Raw genomic sequence first — 23,896 nt, forward strand, 5'->3', positions numbered from 1 at the left:
GAGTACCCTTTGTTATTTCCAATGAAAGAACTAAACTTAGTTTGCATGAAGATTTTTTTCACAAATAAATTCTATCGTTGATATATTAGTCAGGGAACTTATGATACTTCTGTACTTAAAAAGTACATGCAATTAATTTTAACAGAATATACGTTTTTCATCTATAATTTGTTCCAATAATTTTCAATTTTTAGTTTGAATCTGATTTAGCTACCGTTTAGACGAGAACGAGTAACAAAATATCACAAACTAACATTCAGTAAATATTTAATCTTTATTTAATACACATATCACATTTTTGTAAGTGTGCATATATGTGCATCATTATTGGTCCCATCATGCAAAATTTGTCAATGAAACAGCTTAGAGATATGGGATTATATGTCAAAACAAACACAAATTTAACACAGCTGCCCTAAATTGTGAACGTGCGTGAAAATTCAAATTAATGTTGCAAAATGACGATAGCTGTGATAATTATTCTTTTACAGCATAACATGAATCGTACATAAAATTTAAGGGGTAGACTTGTCCGTCCTTGAACATCCTTCGTACGTTACTCGAGACTGTTGACAGTAACGTTGTGTTCATTAACGGAAATTCTAACACGACCCGCATTTTTCCCTATTGTACATAGAAGAACAGAAAGTGTGTGTTTAATATTATGCTATAAAATCACTGTTTGACGTTCTATATTTAGACATGTGACGTAATCATTATACACGTGACGTAACTACTTAAAATGTGACGCGCTGACAATAAGTACGGACACAAATCAGGCGCAATTTAGCTAATTATCATGTACGGGCAGCATTTATTTGTTGATGTGTTAGAATCGAAATAATATATCCAAATCGGTGATTTTATTGCTTGATAGCATCACTGTGTGTCGTTCGGATGCGCATCATTATATCACTCGGGCTACGCCCTCGTGATATAATTCCCCGCATCCGAACTCCAAACAGTGATGTTATTGAGCAATAAAATCACAGTTTGGGATATATTATTTCTTAAATAACGCTGAATACCAACACTAGGAGCTTGCCCGTGTCAAAAGAACAAACACAGGATTACGAATTCTATAAGATGTCTTAATACTAGCGGGGTCCGTACTCTCAGTGCCTGAAAGGTCGGGTGTACCCTCATTAAACTTAAAATACACGATGTCTTACTAGTATACAACAAAAGTGACACTAAATCTAAACATTTTAGAAACAACGTAAATGTGATGGACATTACAGTCTCCAAAACCTAAATGTGATAGAAAGTATAGGAGAAGAATTGAACTGCCATGTAAAAATATCTGATACAGTGCCACAGACCCACAGGGATGTTCGAGTGTGGTCAAATCTTCCCAATTCTAAAATATAATTCAGAGACTATATACCAATGTAAATTATATTACACTATGCTATTTTCAAATGATACGCACCTCTGTAATATTCCGGGGAGGCCAGTATGTATAACTTTATGTCAGTATATGAAAGCATGTTGTCTCCCTTTAGACGCTCATTCTTTCAATAAACATATTAGCCCGATTCCAGTAATGTTTATTAATATCTTCGCAACACGTTATGTTTAGGATCCAATCTTATTAATTCAACGTCGTTTTAATTTCCAGTGTCCAAAATGTCCATATCAAATCTATATCACACCCCATATAGCCTCGTTTTCATTTCCAGAGTTCGGAAAGGTACATAAAAAATCCATATCACACCCCATATAATTATGCTTGTTTTCATTTTTTGAGGGCCCGAAATCCATATCAAATACTTATTGTAATTGAAGTAACTAAGTTCTGTCAAAATGCCAAACATAATGGTGTAAAATAAAGAGGTCATTTAACACGATTGATTCTATTGGACTCGTGCACAGCTGCAAAATTTATATCAGACTCGATTAAGCGCTTGGACAGCTGTGTACTCTGTGGCTAATATATATAGTGGTAGGAATCGGGAGGTACATGGTATGCAAGCAAAAGGTGTCTCATAAGTCAAAATGGCTGGCCCTTTCAGTAGGGGTGACACTATAATAAACAAGACCTTTACCTTTTTTTTTATATTCAGTATTGTACTCAATAATGTATAATAACCTCATACTATATATTATTGGAAGATAAAACAAACACGTGACATTTTAGTACAGCAGTTTATTATGCATTAGTTTGTGAATATGTTATAATAATTATAGTGATACATATTGTGTCATAATGTTGTAACCTCTCTCTAAATAAACAATATGAGTTGATATTACACTGTATACAATATGATATGCTAATTTTAGATATTTCAGGAAGGATTATTGAAAGTTCTAATCGCTATTCTTTATTATTTAAGTATTCAATAGAATGCGAGTGATGTAAAACTAACAGTTAGATATGATAAAAATACTTTCAGTTTTCATTTTCGTCAAATAACAGTTAGCAGATTTTCTCAAATGCTAATAAATACTAATTATAATTTAATAAAAACTGACGTCCTTTCACCATCTTTACATAAAATACTTTCAATCTTTGAAGCATTTGAATGGAATCGTAGGACTGGTATGGCAAACTTACTAATATGTGTAACTAAAGATTAGATTCATGTGAAAAATTGTCAAATTATAGAATTAACAGTTTCTAAATACATGTATATAAAATACTTGTAACTTGTTATATTCAAAAAAATATATAATAAAATTCGTGAATATATAAAACAATTAAACCTTGTTATATGTAAATGCTGTATCAAATGATGCTAATGATACATTACACCGATGTTATGTCGGTTAATAAAACTGTTTCAACATAAAATTTTACATGAACATGGATCTATATATTGCTCAAAAGTATGTAGCATGACGAAATTATATATGTTTTCTAATAAAAAAACTATGAACGGGGATCAAGGCTGATCCGGGAGATTCGCGTTGAAAGTGTCGATCCACTTCTGGTGCAAGCATTTGGAGAACTGGAGCTGTTAAATAAAGATATGACATATACAATGATAATAGCACATACTCTGTGACGTGTGTGTACGTATATATGTAAGAAAAAATACATTAAATATATCGCTAATGAAATCTCAAAGTAAAATACACATATCTTAGTTAAGTAAAAGTATTCCAATGTGCTAAACAAATTAATAAAGAAACGTTGATATTCTAGAGTGAACTAAAGGACATTTTTTGAAAATATTTTAAATGTAATTCTAAACGGGCGTATAATTTACCTCAGCTAAATAAAGAAACGTAGACACAAATAAACGGTTCTAGAGCGAACTAATCTTTTTTTATTTTATTTTTTTTAACTTCTTTAAATATGATTTTACAGGGGCGTATAATTTACCTCAGCTAAGGAACCCATATATCCCTCGGCACGGTTTCTATGTGTGTAACATCCTCCAAAGTCTAGCCCTTCAGCAGCCACGGAGATAGCTCCTGTTTTAATTAAGAACAACATAAGTTAAAAAAACGTATATGTAAAATATAAAAAAAATGGTGGCGAGACTTTTTTGTTATTGACAAAATAATATTTAGATCCAAAGACAAATATCACACGAGTTTTGACATATTTACCAGTTGGAGATTCTATTTTTAGATGTTATTACCTGTGAGTGGTTTTCTATCAAAGGTAGGTAATCCTGTTCCTTCATTCAGCATGTACACGTCATGACCATTGTAAATGACAGTTAGTGTATTCCACATTCCAGGCTTAAATGAGAATACAAAATCAAGGATACTCTTGTATAAACATAAACATAAAAACAGGACATTTAAAATGTAAGAGACTGACGTATTATAACATACTTTGACTTAACTACACAACAAACCCTTGATCGCTCACCTGAGATATATTGCTGGTAAAGGTCATTATTTGTTTTTAATGTTCATTTTGAGGTCATTTTTTACCCAAGCTCCATAATTCTTTTAAATATTTGTAGATCTCCGCTATAGAATGCCTCAAGACAAATATCTAAGCTCCTGATATTGTAATTATAAATACTGTAAGTCTATATAAGGAACCCAGGGACAAGATTCAAATTCGACCTCAGGGGAATGATTTATTTTTTTTGTAGAGGACATCAAGGCGATGCTACCTGTTAATTATTAAAGCTCTTGGTCATTTTACTATCAGAAAAGAAAATCTGTAAGACATTTTTACTATACAATTCTATGTAAACTAGGTGACATTTAGGGCGGGTCCATTTTTATATAACTTCTGTAGAGGATCATTTCTGTAAAGTTTGATCAAAATCTGTTGAACAGTATAAGAGATGATGTTTTAAGAAATTGTGGAAAACGATGGACGACAGACGAGGAACGACGGACGCTTTGCCATTACAAAAGCTCACACCTGACCACTGTGCTTAGGTGAGCTTAAAAGGGTTATGATAAAACAGCTGTTTAGTTTTAAAATGCTTAAAATTGATGTGTTAAATATCAATTTTACTAAGAATACTATTTTAATTCCACTAGCACTTATTTCTATTTATCTTTTCATGGAATTAATTTTTATAATAATATCATTTTCCATTATTGACTTTTGGTTATAACTTTGTATCAATGTAATTATGTGAAAAGATCAACTGTAAACTGAACTGTATTTTGATAATAATAGTTAATTTATGCACTGTATTACAATTATTCAATATTATATATGAAAAACAGTCAAATGTATCACATGAAAAAATGACAGTACAGTATGTGATTGGAGTTATAATGTACTCAAATATCAAATAAATTAGTTGAACTGTACAAAATATGAGCAAGGTAAATCTACTATAACATGTTCAATATGCAAGTTACATTAATCTGTACAGTCATTGGGCTAGTTTAAGCTGCACATTATGTATGTTTGATTAAACCATACAATATTTGTGTTAAGTTACCCTGTACAATATTTGAGTTGAATAAACTACATGTATACAATATGCTATATTCAATTGTACACTATATGAGCTAGATAATTATAATAAACTTTATTTCAGACCTTATAAAATATAATCAATAGACATTCAACATTTGCACCACGTGATGTTCCACTCATTATTGGACCCATTCTTATCAATTATGCCTCGTTTTCATTTCTATAGTTAAAAATTTCTATATCAAATCCATTTTACAATCCTTAGAGTCTCATTTTCTTTTCAAGAGTCCAAAAGGTCCATATCAAATCCATATCGCACACCCATCTAGCATCGTTTTTATATTCAAGAGTTCAAAATCTATATCAAAGTCTTATTGTATTTAAATTAACAAAGTTCTTCAAAATCTCATAAAATAGTGGTGCCATTAAACATGGTTGAGAACAATACTGATTCTATCGTATTCGTACACAGCTGCAAAACTAGCGCATCGTCCAATATAGATTTGACAGCTGTATACTTGTGCAATAGAATTCAGTATTGTACTCAACAATGTATCTTAATACATCTTTAGTACAAATGTCATATAGGATTTTATTTAAAAAGCTTCCTAGCTTCTTTTCAAAATATATATAAATGTGAATAAACGAAAAAAGGACATAATGTAAGATATATTATCATCGTATTACTGTATATTGAACTTTTCCAACAGCTAAACCAGGGGCGTTTTGATGTGTTCCGTCAGTGGCCAGCTCAAGGATCAACTCATTATTCTGTAAATACAGTTCTAGAGACGGGGCTCCAAGATCAACTCTCATACAGTTTGACAAGAGAATTTGCTTGTAGTTTCCAATGGTGCCATCTGCTTCAGGTAGATATACAAGCTGAAAATAACAAGTCCACTGTATGGTAAATGCATGCAACAAATTCTATAGAAGAGGAAATATCCGCCAGTTCATAGGCATGTTCGCGTACAAAGTATCATAATAAAAGAACTAACAAGTTTAAATATCAAACAATACAAAAGATATTGTCCATAAGTAAAGGCTGTATGAGCAAAGGTGTAAAACTCTATTTTTAGCACAGGTGACCTTTATCCAAATGACCCATAACTCATTCCAAAGGAAGAAATCTATGCAAGTTATCATCCTATCAAATATGAAAAACATCAGGCAAAAAATAAAGACTGTATAAGCAAATCTGTAGAAATCTATTATTGGAACCATTGACCTTCACTTGCTGACCACTTACTCAATCAATAGAGAGAGTTATATGCAAGTTATCTTCCAGCCAAATATGAAAGACATCTGCCAATAAATAAAGGCTGTATGGGCAAAAGTGTAAAAACCTATTTTTAGCACTTGTGACCTTGACCCAACTGACCTTTAACCCCATTCAAAGAAAGAAGATTTCTAAATTTTATGTTCCTACCAAATATAAAATATATCAGTCAATAAGATTACACCTGTAAAAGTTTCAAAATCTTTTTTTGACATTGGTGACCTTGACCTCAACTCAAATGACCCCTAACTGAGCCAAAAGAAAGACGACCTCCCTAGGCGTGTTCCTATTAAACACGAACTACATCAATTTAAAAATAAGAACTGTATGAACAAAAATGGATAAATTAATTTTTTACACTAATGAGTTGAACCTGGCCCCATTAAACCACAAAATATTATTAAAAGGCCTTTTGAAGGTATCCACCTACCAAATATTGCAGTTATCAATATAATATCAATATATGAAGTTATTAGGAGAAATTTAAGATAAAACCAATTTGGCGGAATAAGTTGACCATATAAGGCCTATTTTCAAAGTGAAAAAGGGGAAAATAACAGGGGAAAAATGGATGGCACAGTTATTTCACTTGGCTATTTCATACTTTGTATTGATAAGTAAGTGTTGAAATTATGAAGCTATTAGTATAGATAGAACATAAAATAAATCCAACTTGCCGGTTTAGATTAACCATACCCATTTTCAAACTGCTGCAAAGGGCAATACTTGGAAAAAAATAGAAGCCATAGTTATGAAACTTGTCAAGATCATGAACTTTGTATTTTGTACTTTGTGTAAATTATGAAGCTATCGGTACATACAACCTGTCGTTTTAGGTTAACCTCGTAAGGACGGACGGACAAACGGTTCAATTACTATATGCGTGGGGGGAGGGAGAAAGGGGCATTAGAAAAAACAGGAGCCAGCTGTTTGACAGGCACGGAAATTGTGAGCTTTGTTAAATCTACTTAGCAACTATTGTCATCTAAATTTTTGAGGTTTCGACAATATTTAAAAACGACTCGTTTTGTCGAACCGCTGACTTCATCATTACAATTTAATAAAATCTGCATAGACAAACATGACAAAAGAAGGAAGACATGATTATTAAAGGTATCATTTATAGAAAAAATATTTGTCAAATAGAAAAAAAGACTTAAAAACAATTTAATTTAAAAGATACTTGAGCGTATTCCTGGGGATAATTAGCCGTCAGATTTGGATCACATCTGTTGAGCTGAATTTGAGTGTCATACTTTTTAATTTATATATTATGTTCTACAAAAGTTCTGCCCTGTCGAAAAATGGTTCTTTGATAAGCAGAATTGGCGCCACATTGTGGCGCTCTTTTCAAAAAGGATGTCACAGAAATAGACATCTTTAATAACTTCAACCTGCGGCTCCTTATAAGATTATTTACATAATACCTTACCTTAATGAAAAGATTTTCATATGAAGACTGGAAAAATGGTGTTCGGAAGTATAAATCTCCATTGAATTTGTAAGAAGTTCTTCCATTCAGTTTTGGCCCTGTAAAAATGAATAAAATCTACATCATTTCAGATATATCTCCTTTTAATTTAACGCTTTAGATTTGTGTCGTTCATTTGAAGTCATGTAAAAACTAGCGGTGAAAATATGCACACTATGTTGAGAACAAACACACTTCATTATTTTATCAATTTTATACAAACGTATAAACAAAGATATAGAACTTCATATATAAAGAACCTAAGAACTGTTAAAAATGTAAAACAAGGCAGTCTGAAGGACTGCTAAATCCCCTTCCGCAGTGAAATTTCTGCCAAGTTAGCTTAACAACATTGCAGAGGTTTAAATGTTATGGAGTAGACTTTCTTACATTTTACCTGTGTGACCTTGACCTTGGGTGTAGCAATTCAATTATTGTGCTCTCCACTTCATCTCATAATGGTGATCATTCATGCCAAGTTATTTTTAAAAAAACTTTCAGCGGTTTTAAAGTTATGGAGCGGACACTAATTGTACACCTTTAAACACTTGGGGATAGCACATTCTCTCATAATAGTGATCATTTGTGCCAAGCTATTTAAAAAAACCCAAAGGTTTTAAAATAATGGAGAGGACACGGAATTAAGACTTTTATACATTTGACCTTTAAGTGTGACCTTGACATTGGGGGTGGCAACCCAATTATTGCGTTCTGCACATGTTCCTTATAATGGTGATCAATTGTGCCAAGTTATCTTTTAAAAAAACTTCAGCAATTAAAAAGTTATGAAGCTGATACAAAATGTAGATTTTTTCACATAATTCCTTTAAGTGTGACCTTGACCCTTTGGGTAGTAAGCCAATTATCACGTCATCTTATAATGGTGATCAGTTGTGACAAGTAATTTCAGTGGTTTAAAAGTTATGGAGCGGACACGAAATGTAGACTTTTATTATGAAATGATGACATTTTAACATTTGACCTTTAAGTGTGACCTTGACCTTGGGGGTAGCAACCCCATGAATGCGCTCCGCACATCGTCTCATTTTGGTGATTACTTGTGCCAAGTTTTTTTAAAAAAATATCAGTGATTTTTAAAGTTATGGAGCAGACACAAAAGTGTTACGGACGGACGGACGAACTGGCAGAAGAATAGACGGACGGACTGACAGACGGAGGCCATTCCTATAATCTCCTTTCCGCTTTGCGGAAGGGGATTAATAATGAATTTACTTCGGAATTGTGCGTCATAACGGTACCACTGAATGTGTCAGGGCTTCTAAAATTCTGTTAAATATTATAATAAATTGCGATCAGGATATCAAAGTTTTACATTCATCTCTTATCATGTTTGTGTGGTAAAATGTGATGAAAGTCTGGTGCAAAAGTTTAACATACCTTCCCCTATTGTTCCAATACTTTCTATCTTTACAGCACTCTGGCTGCCGAGTCTGTGCCAAGTTGGGGCGTCAAACAATATATCAAGTTCAAGGGCACATGCTGAAATAATAATATATACAGGTCTATATGTAATATAATTATACCCTATATCAATGACATTTTTCAAACAAGTTCTTTATATCTGTTGTAGTTAATCTTGGGTATCATAAAATAAACTATTCAACATCGAAACTGATTTCGTGTATGTTACGTGCAATGTTTTGCTTCAATCGCATATCCATTTCTTCTTGCACAATTTTAGAATGTATCATTATTATTATTATTATTATTATTACTGGCAGTACAAATGTATATGTATGACAATATGATATTTTATTTAGTAAAGTTAATTGTACAATATAACCAATCAACTTACAAATTCATGTTTAAAAACAATTCAATAAATACCGAAATAACATACAGTTATCTGGAGGGTTTTCAACTGGTAAACTGCAGCCACATGCATGCAAGGTAAATTCTGTTCCCGGAGCACATGGCATCTTTGTTTCGATACCATGTGAAATCGTCAGAAAATGATCTGATTCGTTAAAAGCTGGTCTAAGTGGACACACTAAAAATATACAACACAGTAAGTAAAGGAAGATCCACTGTGCTCCGAAATATTATAAAATATATCATTTCAAATTCTTACATAAATCACCTGGCGCACTTGAAATGTTAAAATACACAGCGATAATGAATTTACACAGAAATAAAATGAAAATTGATTTTTTTTTGTGCGTGCAATTTCTATGTTCTCATTTTGGGTCATTTCACACAGTTTGTAATTCTGAAAAACGGTGTAGGCAAATAACTAATTGTCCAGACCTTAATCAAATTGTGCATTACCAATTAAGATAATATTTCCCCACCTTAAATGTAAAAAACAACAAGAAATGTTGCAAGTATGTACAACTTGCTGAAAATAAGGAGATATTCTAGCTATAATGTCTACTTAAAAACACCAAGTTTTCGTTCAATATTTGCCTTAATAATGTTTTTATTGTAATATATATGTATTGTGAATGGTTGCTGATATTTCTATCTCCCCGGAGAGGAAGGTGTGCATGTTAATTGCTATTTCTGTAAAGAACTCGTTCTGTATCACGTGTATAAGAATCTGAACGCAGAATAAAAAATACATCGTCTTTATCGCCACCAATTTCAGCTATGTATACACAATTATAAAATAAGTTGAACAAACCTTCTTTGAAACCAGGAGGGCACAAGTCTGAGCATTTTAGATTCATATCTGGGGTTTTCTCAATACATGATTGTGTATTTCCATCAAACACGAAATTTGATGGGCAACACCAGCGTTCATCACCTTCGACAGCGTTACATCTCATGTATGTTCTACAAGATCCATCTAACAGTGAATACTTCTCCACGTTTGGTCGAAGACAGATATCTGTATAATGGAAGCACAAAAGAAATGAAATATTTGAACATCTGTACGACTCGACTTTTGCCTCGTCCAATAAAGGTTTGACAGCTGTGTACACGTCCAATAACAACGTATACATCAATGTATAATAACCTTATATTAAGTTTTGCAATGTAAAGGAAGAAAATCTTTAAGCGGCTCGTAAAAAGGTTATAATTGTTTTGAATACAAATGTAAAAACATATGTAAGAACAAACACAACAAACCGGGTTTGTACTGGTCAGGGCATATGTCCTTGCATAAAGGATTATTGATACAGCCTCTAACAGCATCATAGCCTTGACCTTCAGGGCAGCAAACCGGATGTGGGGTAAAGTCTTCGCAATCCCAAAATGTAACGCAATTTCCATCATCAAAAAATTCTGTCTGGTTGCCTTTACCAACGCATGCGTCTGTATAGGGATAATAAAATATATGTTTGCACATGTATTTGTTATATTTAAAGAATTGTGTTCTGGAAAGATCACTACGAAATGCCATTAGTGAATAAGCGTTTAAAAGAGATTCAAACTCTTTTATCTCTGATCAAACATTTAGTAACTTTATAAAACTTGATATTAATGTGAAGAATTCATACGATTGGGTAAAATGGCTAACATTGTCTTCCGCTTATAGATAGAAATTACTTATAATATAAATATAGCTATTTACATGTAAATTTATCGTACATTTGTTTACGATTCATATAATAGCTAGAGAAGTGTAATGTTAAACTGTTAGTTCTTTTTTCACATATGTATAATTTTCCTCAATTTGGTGAGGCACTGACAGATTTTTAACTTATATGTTATTATATGTGTATTCAACCTTTAACCTGCCGACGGCAACCGATTCTTCTAATACCACCAGTGCCGATCAAACTCATGATCGCTATGCAGTTACTACGTATTTTCACATTTTGCCTAAAAATAATATATGGTTTTGATATAGAAGAACTATTCATTTAAGATATTTTGGAAATACCTTTTTTAATTGGGCATTTATCATGACACCTGCCAAGTAGATCTTGGACACACTCGTTCCTTTTGTTATCAAATCTGAAGCCATCTTTACAACATCTAGGTTTTGGTTTACCTGTAATTAAAAAGTAACAAATCATTGTAGCCTTACAATTACATCTTTTTAACTTAAGGTCAATCTATAGTTAGTGAAGATTCGTCCGCTATTTGAGGTATTATATATTTTATAAGAGACATCATCATGCTCTGAAAATTTTTTGAAGCCATGAATTAAAGTTATATTCATCCGGTCAAACTATTTTGTAGCAAGTGTGTTTATCGGGAGTTACATAATAACAGTAACAACCGGTTATTTTAAAGGAACTCCACAAAGTTTTTTTTGATATGATGCAAATGGTAATAATGTTTTGAGATTAATGTTCCATTTAATGTAGGTCTGGATGAATAACTTTTTTTGCAAAATTTGAGATCATTCTTCCAGACCCCCTATCAACCCGTAACTCGGTTTTAAGTTTCTCAATCAGCCCGTACCAACCCGTACTTTTGCTTAAAGGCTCCCTTTCAACCTGTACCTCAGTAAATGTCCCTCTATCAACCTGTACCACGTTAAAATGTCCCCATGTCAACCCATATCTCGGTTAAAATCCCCTTGTCAACCCGTACGACGGTAACAGTCCCCCTATTAGCCTGTACCTCGGTAAAGGTCCCCTATCAACCCGTACCTTGGTTTAAAGTCCCCTATAATCCGTTCCCCGGTGAAAGTCCCTTAGTATCCCCCAGTTCTGTTAAAAGTTTTCACTATCAACTATATATAACTTGGTTTCAGTTTCATCCCGTACCTCGGATAACTTAATCATCCCTCTATCAACCAATGCCACGATAAACCCCCCCTATCAACCCGAACCTCGATGAAAGTTCCCTTATCAACCCGTACCTCGGTACAAGTCACCCTTTCAAACCGTACCTTGGTTAAAGGTTCCCCTTTCAACCCGTATCTCGGTTAAAGTTCCCCTATCAACACGTACCTCGGTACGAGTCCCTTCATCAACCTGTACCACGGTAGAATTCCCTCTATCACCAGCCCGTACCACAGTTAAAAGTCCCACTATCAACCTTAACCACGGTAAAAGTCCCCCTATCAACCCGTACCTTGGTTAAAAGTCCCACTATCAATTCATTCCTCTGTAATATCTCCATATATCAACCCGTACCACGGTGAAAGTGCCCCTATCAACCCGTATCTCGGTTAAATGTCACCCTATCAACCCGTAACCATGAAAAAAACCCTTATCGAACCGTACCTCGATTAAATGTCCCCAATCAACCCGTACTACGGCAGAAGTCCCCCAATCAACCCGTACCTCGGTAAAAGTCCCTCTTTCAATCCGTACCCCAGTTTAAAGTCCCCCTATCCACCTGTACCACAGTAAAAGTTCCCTTTTCAACCCGTAGCACGGTAAAAGTCACCCTATCAACTTGTACCGTTGTTTAACGTCACCTATCTACACGCACCACGGTTAAAAGTCCTTCTATTTACCCATACCACGATAAAAGTCCCCCTATCAACCCGTCCCTCTGTAATATCTCAATCTATCAACCTGTACCGCGGTGAATGTTCCCCAATCAACCCGTTCTTCAGTAAAAGTCCCAGTATCACAACCCCGTATCTCGGTTAAATGTCCCTCTATCAAACCTGTACCTCAGTTAAATGTCCGTCTATCAATCCTGTACCTCAGTTAAATGTCGCTCTATCAAACCTGTACCCCGGTTAACAGTCCCTCTATCAAACTGTACCTCAGTTAAATGTTCCTCTATCAAACCTGTACCTCGGTTAAATGTCCCTCTACAAACTGTACCTCAATTAAATACCCCTCTATCAAACCTGTACCTCGTTTAAATGTCCCTCTGTCAAAACTGTACCTCAGTTAAATGTCCCTCTATCAAACCTGTACCTCAGTTAAATGCCCCTCTATCAAACCTGTACCTCAGTTAAATGTCCCTCTATCAAATCTGTACCTCGGTTAAATGTCCCTCTTTCAAACCTGTACATCGGTTAAATGTCCCTCTATCGAACATGTACCTCAGTTAAATGTCCCTCTATCAAACCTGTACCACAGTTAAATGTCCTATCAAACCTGTACCTCGGTTGAATGTCCCTCTTTCAAACCTGTACATCGGGTAAATGTCCCCCTATTAAACCTGTATCTCAGTTACATGTCCTTCTATCAAACCCGTACCTCAGTTAAATGTCCCTCTATCAAACCTGTACCTCAGTTATATGTCCCTCTATAAAACCTGTACCTCAGTTAAATGTCCCTCTATAAAACCTGTACCTCGGTTAAATGTCCTTCTATCAAACCGTACCTCAGTTAAATGTCCGTCTATTAACCCTGTACCTCAGTTAAGTGTTCCTCTATCAAACCTGTACCTCAGTTAAATGTCCCTCTATCAAACCTGTACCTCAGTTAAATGTCCTTCTATCAAACCGTACCTCGATAAAATGTCCCTCTATCAATCCTGTACCTCGGTTAAATGTCCCTCTATCAAACCTGTATCTCAGTTAAATGTCTTTCTTTCAAATCCGTACCTCAGTTAAATGTCTCTCTATAATACCTGTACCTCAGTTAAATGTCCCTCTATCAAACCTGTACATCAGTTAAGTGTCCCTCTATCAAAACTGTATCTCAGTTAAATGTCCTTCTTTCAAACCCGTACCTCAGTTAAATGTCCCTCTATAAAACCTGTACCTCAGTTAAATGTCCCTCTATCAAACCTGTACCTCAGTTAAATGTCCCTCTATCAAACCTGTACCTCAGTTAAATGTCTTTCTATCAAACCCGTACCTCGATAAAATGTCCCTCTATCAAACCTGTACCTCGGTTAAATGTTCCTCTATCAAACCTGTACCTCGGTTAAATGTCCCTCTATCAAACCTGTATCTCAGTTAAATGTCCTTCTATCAAACCCGTACCTCAGTTAAATGTCCCTCTATAAAACCTGTACCTCAGTTAAATGTCCCTCTATCAAACCTGTACCTCAGTTAAATGTCCCTCTATCAAACCTGTACCTCAGATAAATGTCCTTCTATCAAACCGTACCTCGATAAAATGTCCCTTTATAAAAACTGTACCTCAGTTAACTGTCCCTCTATTAAACCTGTACCTCGGTTAAATGTCCCTCTATCAACCGTACCTCGATAAAATGTCCCTCTATCAAAACTGTACCTCAGTTAACTGTCCCTCTATCAACCCTTACCACGGTTTAAAGTTCCATTTGATTGAAGCTGTTTCTTCATAAAAACATAGGCAATGTATTTATTTTAATTAAATAGAATGAAACAAGTACCGTCTATTCCACAATCCCAGTATGTTTTACAGTTCCCGTCAGGGTTGTCGTACTTTGCACCGCTGGCTAGACCGCCACAGTAATCTAAAATAGTTGTATACTAAATTCAATAGTGTTTCAAAAAAGAAATGAATGTAATACCGGTATACTGTATATTATTGGTAAAAGTGCCGATATTAATATAAATATGTATTAAATTATTTTGTACACTCGATAGTTAATATCATACCGTTCATGATTGTTTTATTGTTAAGAAAATAACCCGCACAACCAAGATTCATGATGATTTTTAAAAGATTGGAAAGAAGGGAAATGAGAAAGGGTTTTGCCGAGGATCTAACAGGGTCAACCGTAGCTTCATCGTCATTCTCCGGGGCTCTGCCGGCATCCTCCGGGGCTCTGGCATGATTTACCATGTCGCTGCCGGCATTCACCGGGGCTCTACCGTAGCTCTACCGGCTATATAATACCCCGGATCATCCCCAGTTTGTGCCGGCAGAGCTACAGTGCTTCCCCGGTGTAACCCCGGTCGTTCCCGGCAGAGCTAAGGATGATGCCGGTAAAACTATACTTCCCGGATCACCCCTTGATATTAAATATTATTCCATTCGGGGTCGAATGCCGGATGTTCCCTGGTCATCACAGACGTTGCCGGCAGAGTCACGGATGTAACCCGTACCCCGGTCATTCCCGGATCACCCCGGACGTCTTCCGGGGCTCTGTCGAAATGTAAGTGTGACTGCAGCTTGACCGTTGATGACAGTAAACATCACATAGACATTTCCAGTTTTACATTGGTTTGTAAAGAAACGGTTTGTACTAACTTGTCCAACAAACTTTCAATGTTTTTTGCTCATTACTTCAGATATAACCAATTTGTTTTATGTACACAATTGAAATTCTAAACAAAACCTGAAAAAACAAACAAGTATTGAATTGATAAACTACCTCTATTGCACACTACTTCTGTTGGAACATCACACGTAATTTTCTGTTGTAACTGAAGTCCAGCCCAATATGTCCCGAATGCGCATGGCTGTAGTGTAGCATGATAACTACTTCTCGTGTCCTGCTGACAATTTATAAAATTACGACAGTCTAATTCGTCGGCCAGGTAACAATGCTCAGTTTTACATTTCTCCGCGCAAACTAAAATCAAGATACAAGATAATGTTCGAGTTTAAACACAAAAATATTAATCATAATTATAATTTATAAATTGATCGTACGTAACATTATAAAATAAACTTTACAAACTGTACAAAACATGTTATATCACCTTATTATTATATCTAATTTATTTTAATTAACTGCAGTGCAACCTCCCTTCAACAGCCAACAGTCGGACAGTCCAAAACTGGCCTGGAACGTTTTTGTCACGGAAGAAACATTAATTATGTCATTGAAGTATGCAGGGTTGTAAAGACATAACAAATTGGGAAAACAGGACCTTTTCAAGTGGTTATCATCTGTATATAAACTACTTAACTTTAGCTTAGCACCATATGGTAATTTTTATATTTTATTATAGATTTCTTTCCAATTTTTGACAATTCTGATTCAGAAATGTTTTGAGATATTCACTGACATGAATCCGTGTTGACTAATCCGTTTCAACTCGTCTTGGTAGCATGGAAAGCATGCACCCTAATATTTATGTTTTTAATGCGGTGTACAATCACATGTCTTTTGTTAAACGACGACATTACCAGCTTATTGGCATTCAGCGGCATACATTTCTTACATCTATCACTTTGATATGGCAGATGCTAACATTAGGCGGCATTTGAGAGATACAGAGTTATGGAGGGCTGTAGGGATTGTGCAGCGGGAGGGCACCTTCCGCCAGGTTTGTGCGGCGCTTGGTGTACACCACACCGTCTTTACCAGAGCCTGGATGAGATAGCGGTACACCCGCCAGGGGCATGCTTGAGGTCAGCAAAGGGTCAGAACACCAGCTCAGGACCGGTTTTTGGTCGTTCAGACATGTCGTGCAAGGTTTTCGACAGCAACTTCCCTTCGAAATGTCCGGGGTCTGTGTTTCCACGCAGACGGTACGTAGAACGCTGCATGAAGGTAAAATGCAGACGAGAAGACCTTGCAGCGATATATAGTCGACATCTTAGACAACCAGGTCAGGCTGTATGCTGGAGCAGTAGGCGATCAGTTCATTCTAATGGTCGATAATGCTCGCCCCAATAGGGTCAGGGTGGTCCAGGACTACCTAGAAAGGGAGTCTATTGAGCGCATGGACTTGTCAGCTCGCTCACCTGATATAAATCCAATAGAAGACATGTGGAATGAGTTGCAGGTTATAATTTCAGCTCGTCAGCTGCAATCCAGAACCACCCAGGAGCTTGGAGCCATGTTGGTTCAAGAATGGGTAGCCATACCCGTTAGAACGACCAGAAACCAAACAAGAGCTGTCAGAAGGACAGCGCGCTCGACTTTTTTAGTGCTTGCCTATAAAACAAAACTTTGACAGTTAAGGGCACACAAGACTTTAACAAGGAATTTCTAAGTACAAATCAAGAAACATTTTCACAGAGTTATCTTCTCTTGCTTACAGATAGGTCTCATGATGGCACATAAGAACTCCAACTTCCAAAGTAATATCTCAAATGGTTAAGTCAACAAGTGGACAAGAATGAAAATCTTAACTGAGTTTCTAAGTCAAAAAGGGCCATAATTCAAATAAAATCCTTAACAGAATTACCTTCTCCTGCCCATGTTTTGGGACCATGATGGTAAACAAGTATTCCAACTTTCAAATTAATATCTCAAACAGTTCAGTCAAAAAGTGGACTGGTACTAAAAACTTAACCAAGATTCTAAGTCGATAAAAGGCCTTAATTTTTAAAACAAATCCTTGACAGAGTTACCTTCTCTTGCGTACAGATGGGGGTAATGATGTGAAATAGCATTAAAAGTTTCAAAGCAATATCTCAAAGGGTTAAGGCAATAAGTGGATTTTACCCATATTCAATGTATTTTCTAAGTCAAAAAGGGGCATAATTCTGTCAAAAACCTTGACAGAGTTATGTCCTCTTGTCTGTTGATGAAGGTCGTGATGGTAAACAAGTATGGTCAGTTTCAAAGCAATACCTCCAATGGTTTTGAAATAAAGTGAGGTGGTACAAAAAACTTAACCAAGCTCAATACACTTTCTAAGTCAAAAAAGGGCCATAATTCTGTCAAAAACCTTGACAGAGTTATGTACTCTTGTCTGTAGATGGAGGTTATGATGGTGAACAAGTATGGTAAGTTTCAAAGCCATACTTGTAATACTTCTGAAATAAAGTGGGGTGGTACGAAAAACTTAACCAAGGTGTGACGCCAACGCTAACGCCGACGCCGACGCCGACGCCGGGGCGAGTAGGATAGCTCCCCTTTTCATAGAAAAGTCGAGCTAAAAAGGGAGTATAAAAAGGCGCTGCCAAGCTTTCATTGATAGTAACGGGTCACATACACGGTATTAAGTCTTAAACTGTAAACAAAAAAGCAAACAATTTAACAAATTTGGAAAACACGCTGCATGTTTTGAAATTTCAATAAAAAGGGGTAATCCTCTTCTCTAGCACAAAATTGGTGTATAAATCATTTATAGGGATAAAGTCGTCCTTTAAACAGTAAATCAACATTTAAAACCTTTCGTTCGGCGTTAATAAAACTATCCCGAACAATATTCACACTCAAACATATATGGTGCTTAGCAAAGGTTGAATAGTATATGTATTCATAACCTAAAAAATTGTTGATGCTGTCGAAAAAAAGTTTGATCTTTTAAACCTTCATGATTTTATATTCATGCGGACTGGAATGAAATTTCTTGTTCAGTATCTATTAAATACAAAGTTGTATCATAGTTTGGGGAACTTTCTGTTGAAAATGTGTAAGAGTTAAATCGAATACATATACATGCACAGTGCGTTTACCGGAATGCATATATAGGCACCCGCACTCCAGAGCATGCCCATTGATTGGCTCATTTTTGCTGGCGTTTACTTATTGTGACGGCAGAGAAAGGGAAAGCGACAGAAATATCATATTCAGATGTTATTTCATTGGTTACTTTTTTCTGGGGTTTCATATTATGACAACAGGGAACGTGTTTTATGTTTGACTATGATACAAAAGAGAAAGAATATCAAAACACTCGGCAATCTGATTAATACTAGGGGGCTACGCCCCCTCGTACAAATCAGATAACCTCGTGTTACGATGCTCTTTCTATTACATAACATACATGTGGGGGAGAATCCGATACGGTTAAACCAGTCAAAAAGTTTGGAGGTCGTTCGAATGGTATTTATATATTTTGTCAGGAAAAATAAGTCGTTATTGGTGGGAGTTGAGAGTTGGCCGTTGATGAAAGTTATGATGGGGAATTAAAACTGGCTGTTGTAAGGAGTTGGCTGTTGTCGAGAGGTGACCGTAAGGGGAGGTTGCACAGTATATAAGTATTTATGTTTAATGAATATTCTAACCATAACCAAAAATAAAGTTTTATTGTTGTGACACTTACGTCGATTCAAACGTCTTTGCTCTATAGACGCTAGGCCTGGAGACAGAACTGTAAAAGAGTAAACATTAAAACTTGTTTTAACTTTATCCTATTAACAAAATATAATATAAAATATATCATAATTGTTGGTAATTACAGAGATATATAAATAGTCATATCTATCAAAATGTTATCGTCTGCTATACGATTTTTAATATATCAACAATAAGACAATTAAAATGCAAGGAGTGGCATTTACGAATTTAAAATGATTTTAATTGATCCAAAATGTTTAAAAAATGAACGTTTTTTTACGTAAAATCTTTGATACTTGGATAATGTCGAAATCGAACTATTCAGTAAATACATGTATTGTAGGGATAATGTACCTGTACCATTGCGGTCACGTCGGCCGAAACCAACTGGACCTGTCCCCATAGCACGGTCAACCATTCCCGTACCGCGGTCAATTTTTCCTGTACCACGGTCAACAATTCCTGTACCGCGGTCAATTTTTCCTGTACCACGGTCAACCATTCCTGTACCGCGGTCAATTTTTCCTGTACCACGGTCAACCATTCCTGTACCACGGTCAACCATTCCTGTACCGCGGTCAATTTTTCCTGTTCCACGGTCAACCATTCCGGTACCACGGTCTTCAAATCTAAATCCCCTGTCCCATTTTTTAGGGAAGGTGTCTCCGGTCACTCTTCCAGTTTCTGCTCGAGTAGTGAAGTTTGTCATTGCTTGAGTAGTGAAGTTTGTCATTGCTTGAGTAGTGAAGTTTGTCATTGCTTGAAAAGTGAAGTTTGTCATAGAAGGTGGACTCGTGACATTTGACCCACCAGTCATTATTGCATCAAGTATACTGCCTAAAATCAGATCAAAGATCATATATTGGTTTAAACATATTTTAATTCAAGGTAATATATACATGTTAATAATTTACAATTTAAGCAGAAAGGAATTGGACCGAGAGCTACAATAACTCATGGTAGTCCTCTCCTTTAACAAAAGCAATACGTACAAATAATGCATAGCTTATTATGAATTATACCCTATAAAGAGAGAGAAAAAAAATACAAGTATGTATGCAACTGATAGAAAATTATAAATACAATGTAGAAAGGAATTTGTGGATGTATCTATATAAAATAAATTAATTCATTTACAATTGTTTTTGTAAGAACTTCATGTAAGAAAAATGGAAGTTTCATACATTGTATCTGTGAACACTATGTTGTAACTAGTATCTTACATTTAGAATCTTATAGTATCTTTTAGCGGCGAGAATAGAAGTGTTGGAATCCGCAGGTAAAGTATGGTCTTCATAAAGAATAACATGCAATGTTGGAGTGCAAAAAATGGAAAGAGTGTTTAGTAGATTGAGACGTAGATGAACATATTTTGGACAAACAAGAGCCGGTTGAACCGGGTGATGCTCCCCGAACAGGTTTTGGACACAGGAAGGTATACCTCTTGTAGTGTTGTCAGAGTTATGTCACAGACAAAGTTCAAAGTGTAAAAATAACCCAAATGTTGTGCACGACACATTGTCTCAATATGGTGATCGTTTTTGTGAAATTGTTGTAAAATCCAACTTCAAATAACAAAGTTAAGGGCCGGACATGATTTTGCTGCAAGGTCATGCTGTGACCTTGACCTTCAAGGTAGCAACCCAAATGGTGCGCTCGACACTTCGTCTCAATATGGTGATCATTTCTGTGAAAAAGTTTTATAATCCGACTTCAAATAACAAAGTTATGGGCCGGACACACTTTTGCTGCAAGGTCATGCTGTGACCTTGACCTTCAAGGTAGCAACCCAAATGCTACGCGCGACATGTCGTCTTAATATGGTGATCATTTCTGTGAAATATTTTTAAAATCCGACTTCAAATAATGAAATTATGGACCGGACACAATTTTGATGCAAGGTCATGCTGTGACCTTGACCTTCAAGGTAGCGAGGCAAATGTTGCGCACGACACGTCGTATCAATAAGGTGATCATTTCTGTGAAAAAGTTTTAAAATCCGACTTCAAATAACAAAGTTATGGGCCGGACACGATTTCGCTGCAAGGTCATGCTGTGACCTTGACCTTCAAGGTAGCGACCCAAATGTTGCGCGCGATACGTCGTCTTAATATGGTGATCATTTCTGTGAAATATTTTTAAAATCCGACTTCAAATAATGAAGTTATAGACCGGTCAAGGTAGCGAGCCAAATGTTGCACGCGACACGTCGTCTCAATATGGTTATCATTTCTGTGAAATAGTTTTAAAATCCGACTTCAAATAACAAAGTTATGGGCCGGACACGAATTCGGGACGTACGTACGGACGGACTGACGGACGGACGGACAACCCGACGACTATATGCTCCCCCGAAATTTTTCGGGGAGCATAATAAAGAAGGAAATGATAGGCATTTTCAAGATCATTCATGTAGATAATTTCACTTTGCACATGGAATCAAGAGAAACTTGAAGGTTTTTTTTTTGGTCACAAAAACTTACATCTCATAAAAAAGGAATGGTACTGCACTGATCACTCTGTGAATTTTGGTCAAAATCCCGCCAACAGTTTGACATTTGACAGCCTATGTATAGCTCTTACGGCCATTTTGTGAAGCGAAGTGGAACATGCCGTCTATATACACAACTTAGGGATGATACTGATCACTCCCTTCCGACTTCCGTTCGCGGCGTGCACGTCGCTCGGAAGGCATAGGTCACACCAGATGGGTGACCTAGTTAGGTCACTTAGCTGGTGTGACATTACCAACGGCGAAGGGTCTACGACGAACGACAGCATGAGAAGACCTCCGTCGCGGCTCTACGATCGACGACGTTGCAAGCGAATTAAGTCCTCCGTTGCAGGCTCTACGATCAGCAATCGTAACAGAGGCCGATAATCTGAGACATATAGGAAACCGGCGCCCAGTATAAATAAAACTAAAACAACAACATCAACTGATCACTCCTGTGAAGTTTCATTGAAATGCCACCAGCAGTTTGACCTGTGAAAGCCGGACACGACTTTTCTATTTATAGCTCTGGTGGCCTTTTGTGCAGCGGAACGGAACGTTTGAGCGATGTGCCCAACTAAGGATGGTAACAATCACTTTTATGAAGTTTCATAGAATCCCACAGCAGTGACCCCACGAACCATACAATTTTTTCTATTTGCTCTGTGCAATGGCAGCCAACGGAAACTGACCCGCAACATGCACACAAGGATGGTATATAACTCTGTAAAATTTCATTGAAATCCGGACAGCAGTTTGACCTGTGAAAGCCGGACAATATTTTTATATTTAAAGCTCTGGTGGCCAATTTGTGCAGCAAAGCGGAACATGACGGCGATATGCATAAATAGGGATGGCACTGATCACTCCTGTGAAGTGTCATTGAAATCCAGCAAGCAGTTTGACCTGTGAAAGCCGGACAAGATTTTTATAATTAAAGCTCTGGTAGCCATTTTTTGCAGCAAAGCGAAATGGTCATGATCACTCCTATGAAGTTTCATTGAAATCCCGCCAGCAGTAACTGTTAGACCTGTGAAATCCGGACAAGATTTTTCTATTCATAGCTCTGGTGACCATCTTGTGCACCCAAACATGCTTGGCGATATGCACAAAATAGGGATGGTACTGATCACTCCTGTGAAGTTCCATTGGAATCCGGCCAGCACTCTGACCTGTGAAAGCCGAACACGCTGAATGCGGGACGACCGACGGACGGACGGACAGACAGACAGACAGACGACAGATGGCGAAGGCAAAGCCAATATGTTCTCCTCAAAAATGAGGAAAACATAATTAAAAATATGCTGTAAAAAGACATATCGCAGAGATATTATATACCTGTATCATTGCGGTCACGACGGCCAAAAACAACTGGATCTGTAATCATTCCTGTTACTACGGTTTTCAAATGTAAATCCCCCTCCCCTTCTCTAGGGAAGGTGACTCCGCCACTGTTCCCAGTTTCTGCTCGAGTAGTGAAGTTTTTCATAGGTGGACCCGTGACATTTGACCACCAGTCATAGTTCATCAAGTATAGTGGCCCACTGCCTTAAATGAGAAACAAGATCATATATTAATTCATAAAGATATTTGACTTTGCACATGATATCAACAGAAATTAAATATAGTAATTTTATATTATATTAAGTATTGATTAAAAACCACTGCAGTGAATAAAAAATAATTCAATCTTCATAAAATTTCACAACAAGTCCTAACAACAAGTAGTTCTCAAGCAGCTTAAAACTAGCGATGTAAAAGAAAGGAAAATGTTTTTATTTTTCTACAATATCCAACAATTTACATTGCATTCCCAAAATTTAAAAGTACGTTGCTTATAGAATTGTCAATAAATGCACAATCACAAATTACGCGGGTTTTAATCATATAAAAATGCCCTTTAGCCAATGTCAATTACCGAATACTTTAGAGCGTAATAAACAAATAAATCTGACTGTCGAGTAGTGGAAATATATACATGTCGGACTGTTTTGGCGAGAAAGATTTTTGCTAATATTATTTAAATTCAGTGTTAAACAAACAGGTTTATCGTGAAAATAATAAAGATTACAA

General features: G+C 36.2%; 1 protein-coding gene across 2 annotated transcripts; it reads right to left on the minus strand.

The window, feature by feature from the left end:
* Nucleotides 1-2,132: 2,132 nt before the first annotated feature.
* On the minus strand, nucleotides 2,133-23,265 carry LOC132756707 (uncharacterized). 2 transcript variants are annotated; one of them, XM_060747945.1, is made up of 15 exons: nucleotides 23,162-23,265; nucleotides 19,690-20,166; nucleotides 19,316-19,363; nucleotides 15,739-15,939; nucleotides 14,791-14,874; nucleotides 11,450-11,560; nucleotides 10,693-10,878; nucleotides 10,244-10,450; nucleotides 9,461-9,610; nucleotides 8,998-9,099; nucleotides 7,561-7,658; nucleotides 5,537-5,731; nucleotides 3,591-3,693; nucleotides 3,329-3,420; nucleotides 2,133-2,957 (listed from the first exon to the last, which is right to left on the minus strand). In XM_060747945.1, exons 1-15 carry the CDS (start codon nucleotides 23,208-23,210, stop codon nucleotides 2,886-2,888), a joined length of 2,175 nt encoding a protein of 724 aa, XP_060603928.1. In that variant the 5' UTR covers nucleotides 23,211-23,265; the 3' UTR covers nucleotides 2,133-2,885. The 2 variants fall into 2 exon arrangements, with proteins under 2 accessions (XP_060603928.1, XP_060603856.1); XM_060747873.1 differs by having other exon boundaries at nucleotides 19,684-20,166.
* Between the last annotated feature and the right edge of the window lie 631 nt (nucleotides 23,266-23,896).

Source organism: Ruditapes philippinarum, unplaced genomic scaffold (assembly GCF_026571515.1).
Source record: "Ruditapes philippinarum isolate M1 unplaced genomic scaffold, ASM2657151v2 ctg4972_1_1_1_1, whole genome shotgun sequence".
In the NCBI taxonomy this organism is placed as follows: Eukaryota; Metazoa; Mollusca; class Bivalvia; order Venerida; family Veneridae; genus Ruditapes; species Ruditapes philippinarum.

Bases quoted from the DNA above. Each gene is read 5' to 3' on its own strand.
- LOC132756707 (XM_060747873.1), bottom strand. From the start codon at position 23,210: ATGATTACAGATCCAGTTGTTTTTGGCCGTCGTGACCGCAATGATACA. The intron at 3,694-5,536 runs GTAATACGATGA...TTCTCATTTAAG, and splicing joins TTGGAAAAGTTCAATATACA to CCTGGAATGTGGAATACACT. The intron at 3,421-3,590 runs GTAATAACATCT...TAATTAAAACAG, and splicing joins TGATAGAAAACCACTCACAG to GAGCTATCTCCGTGGCTGCT.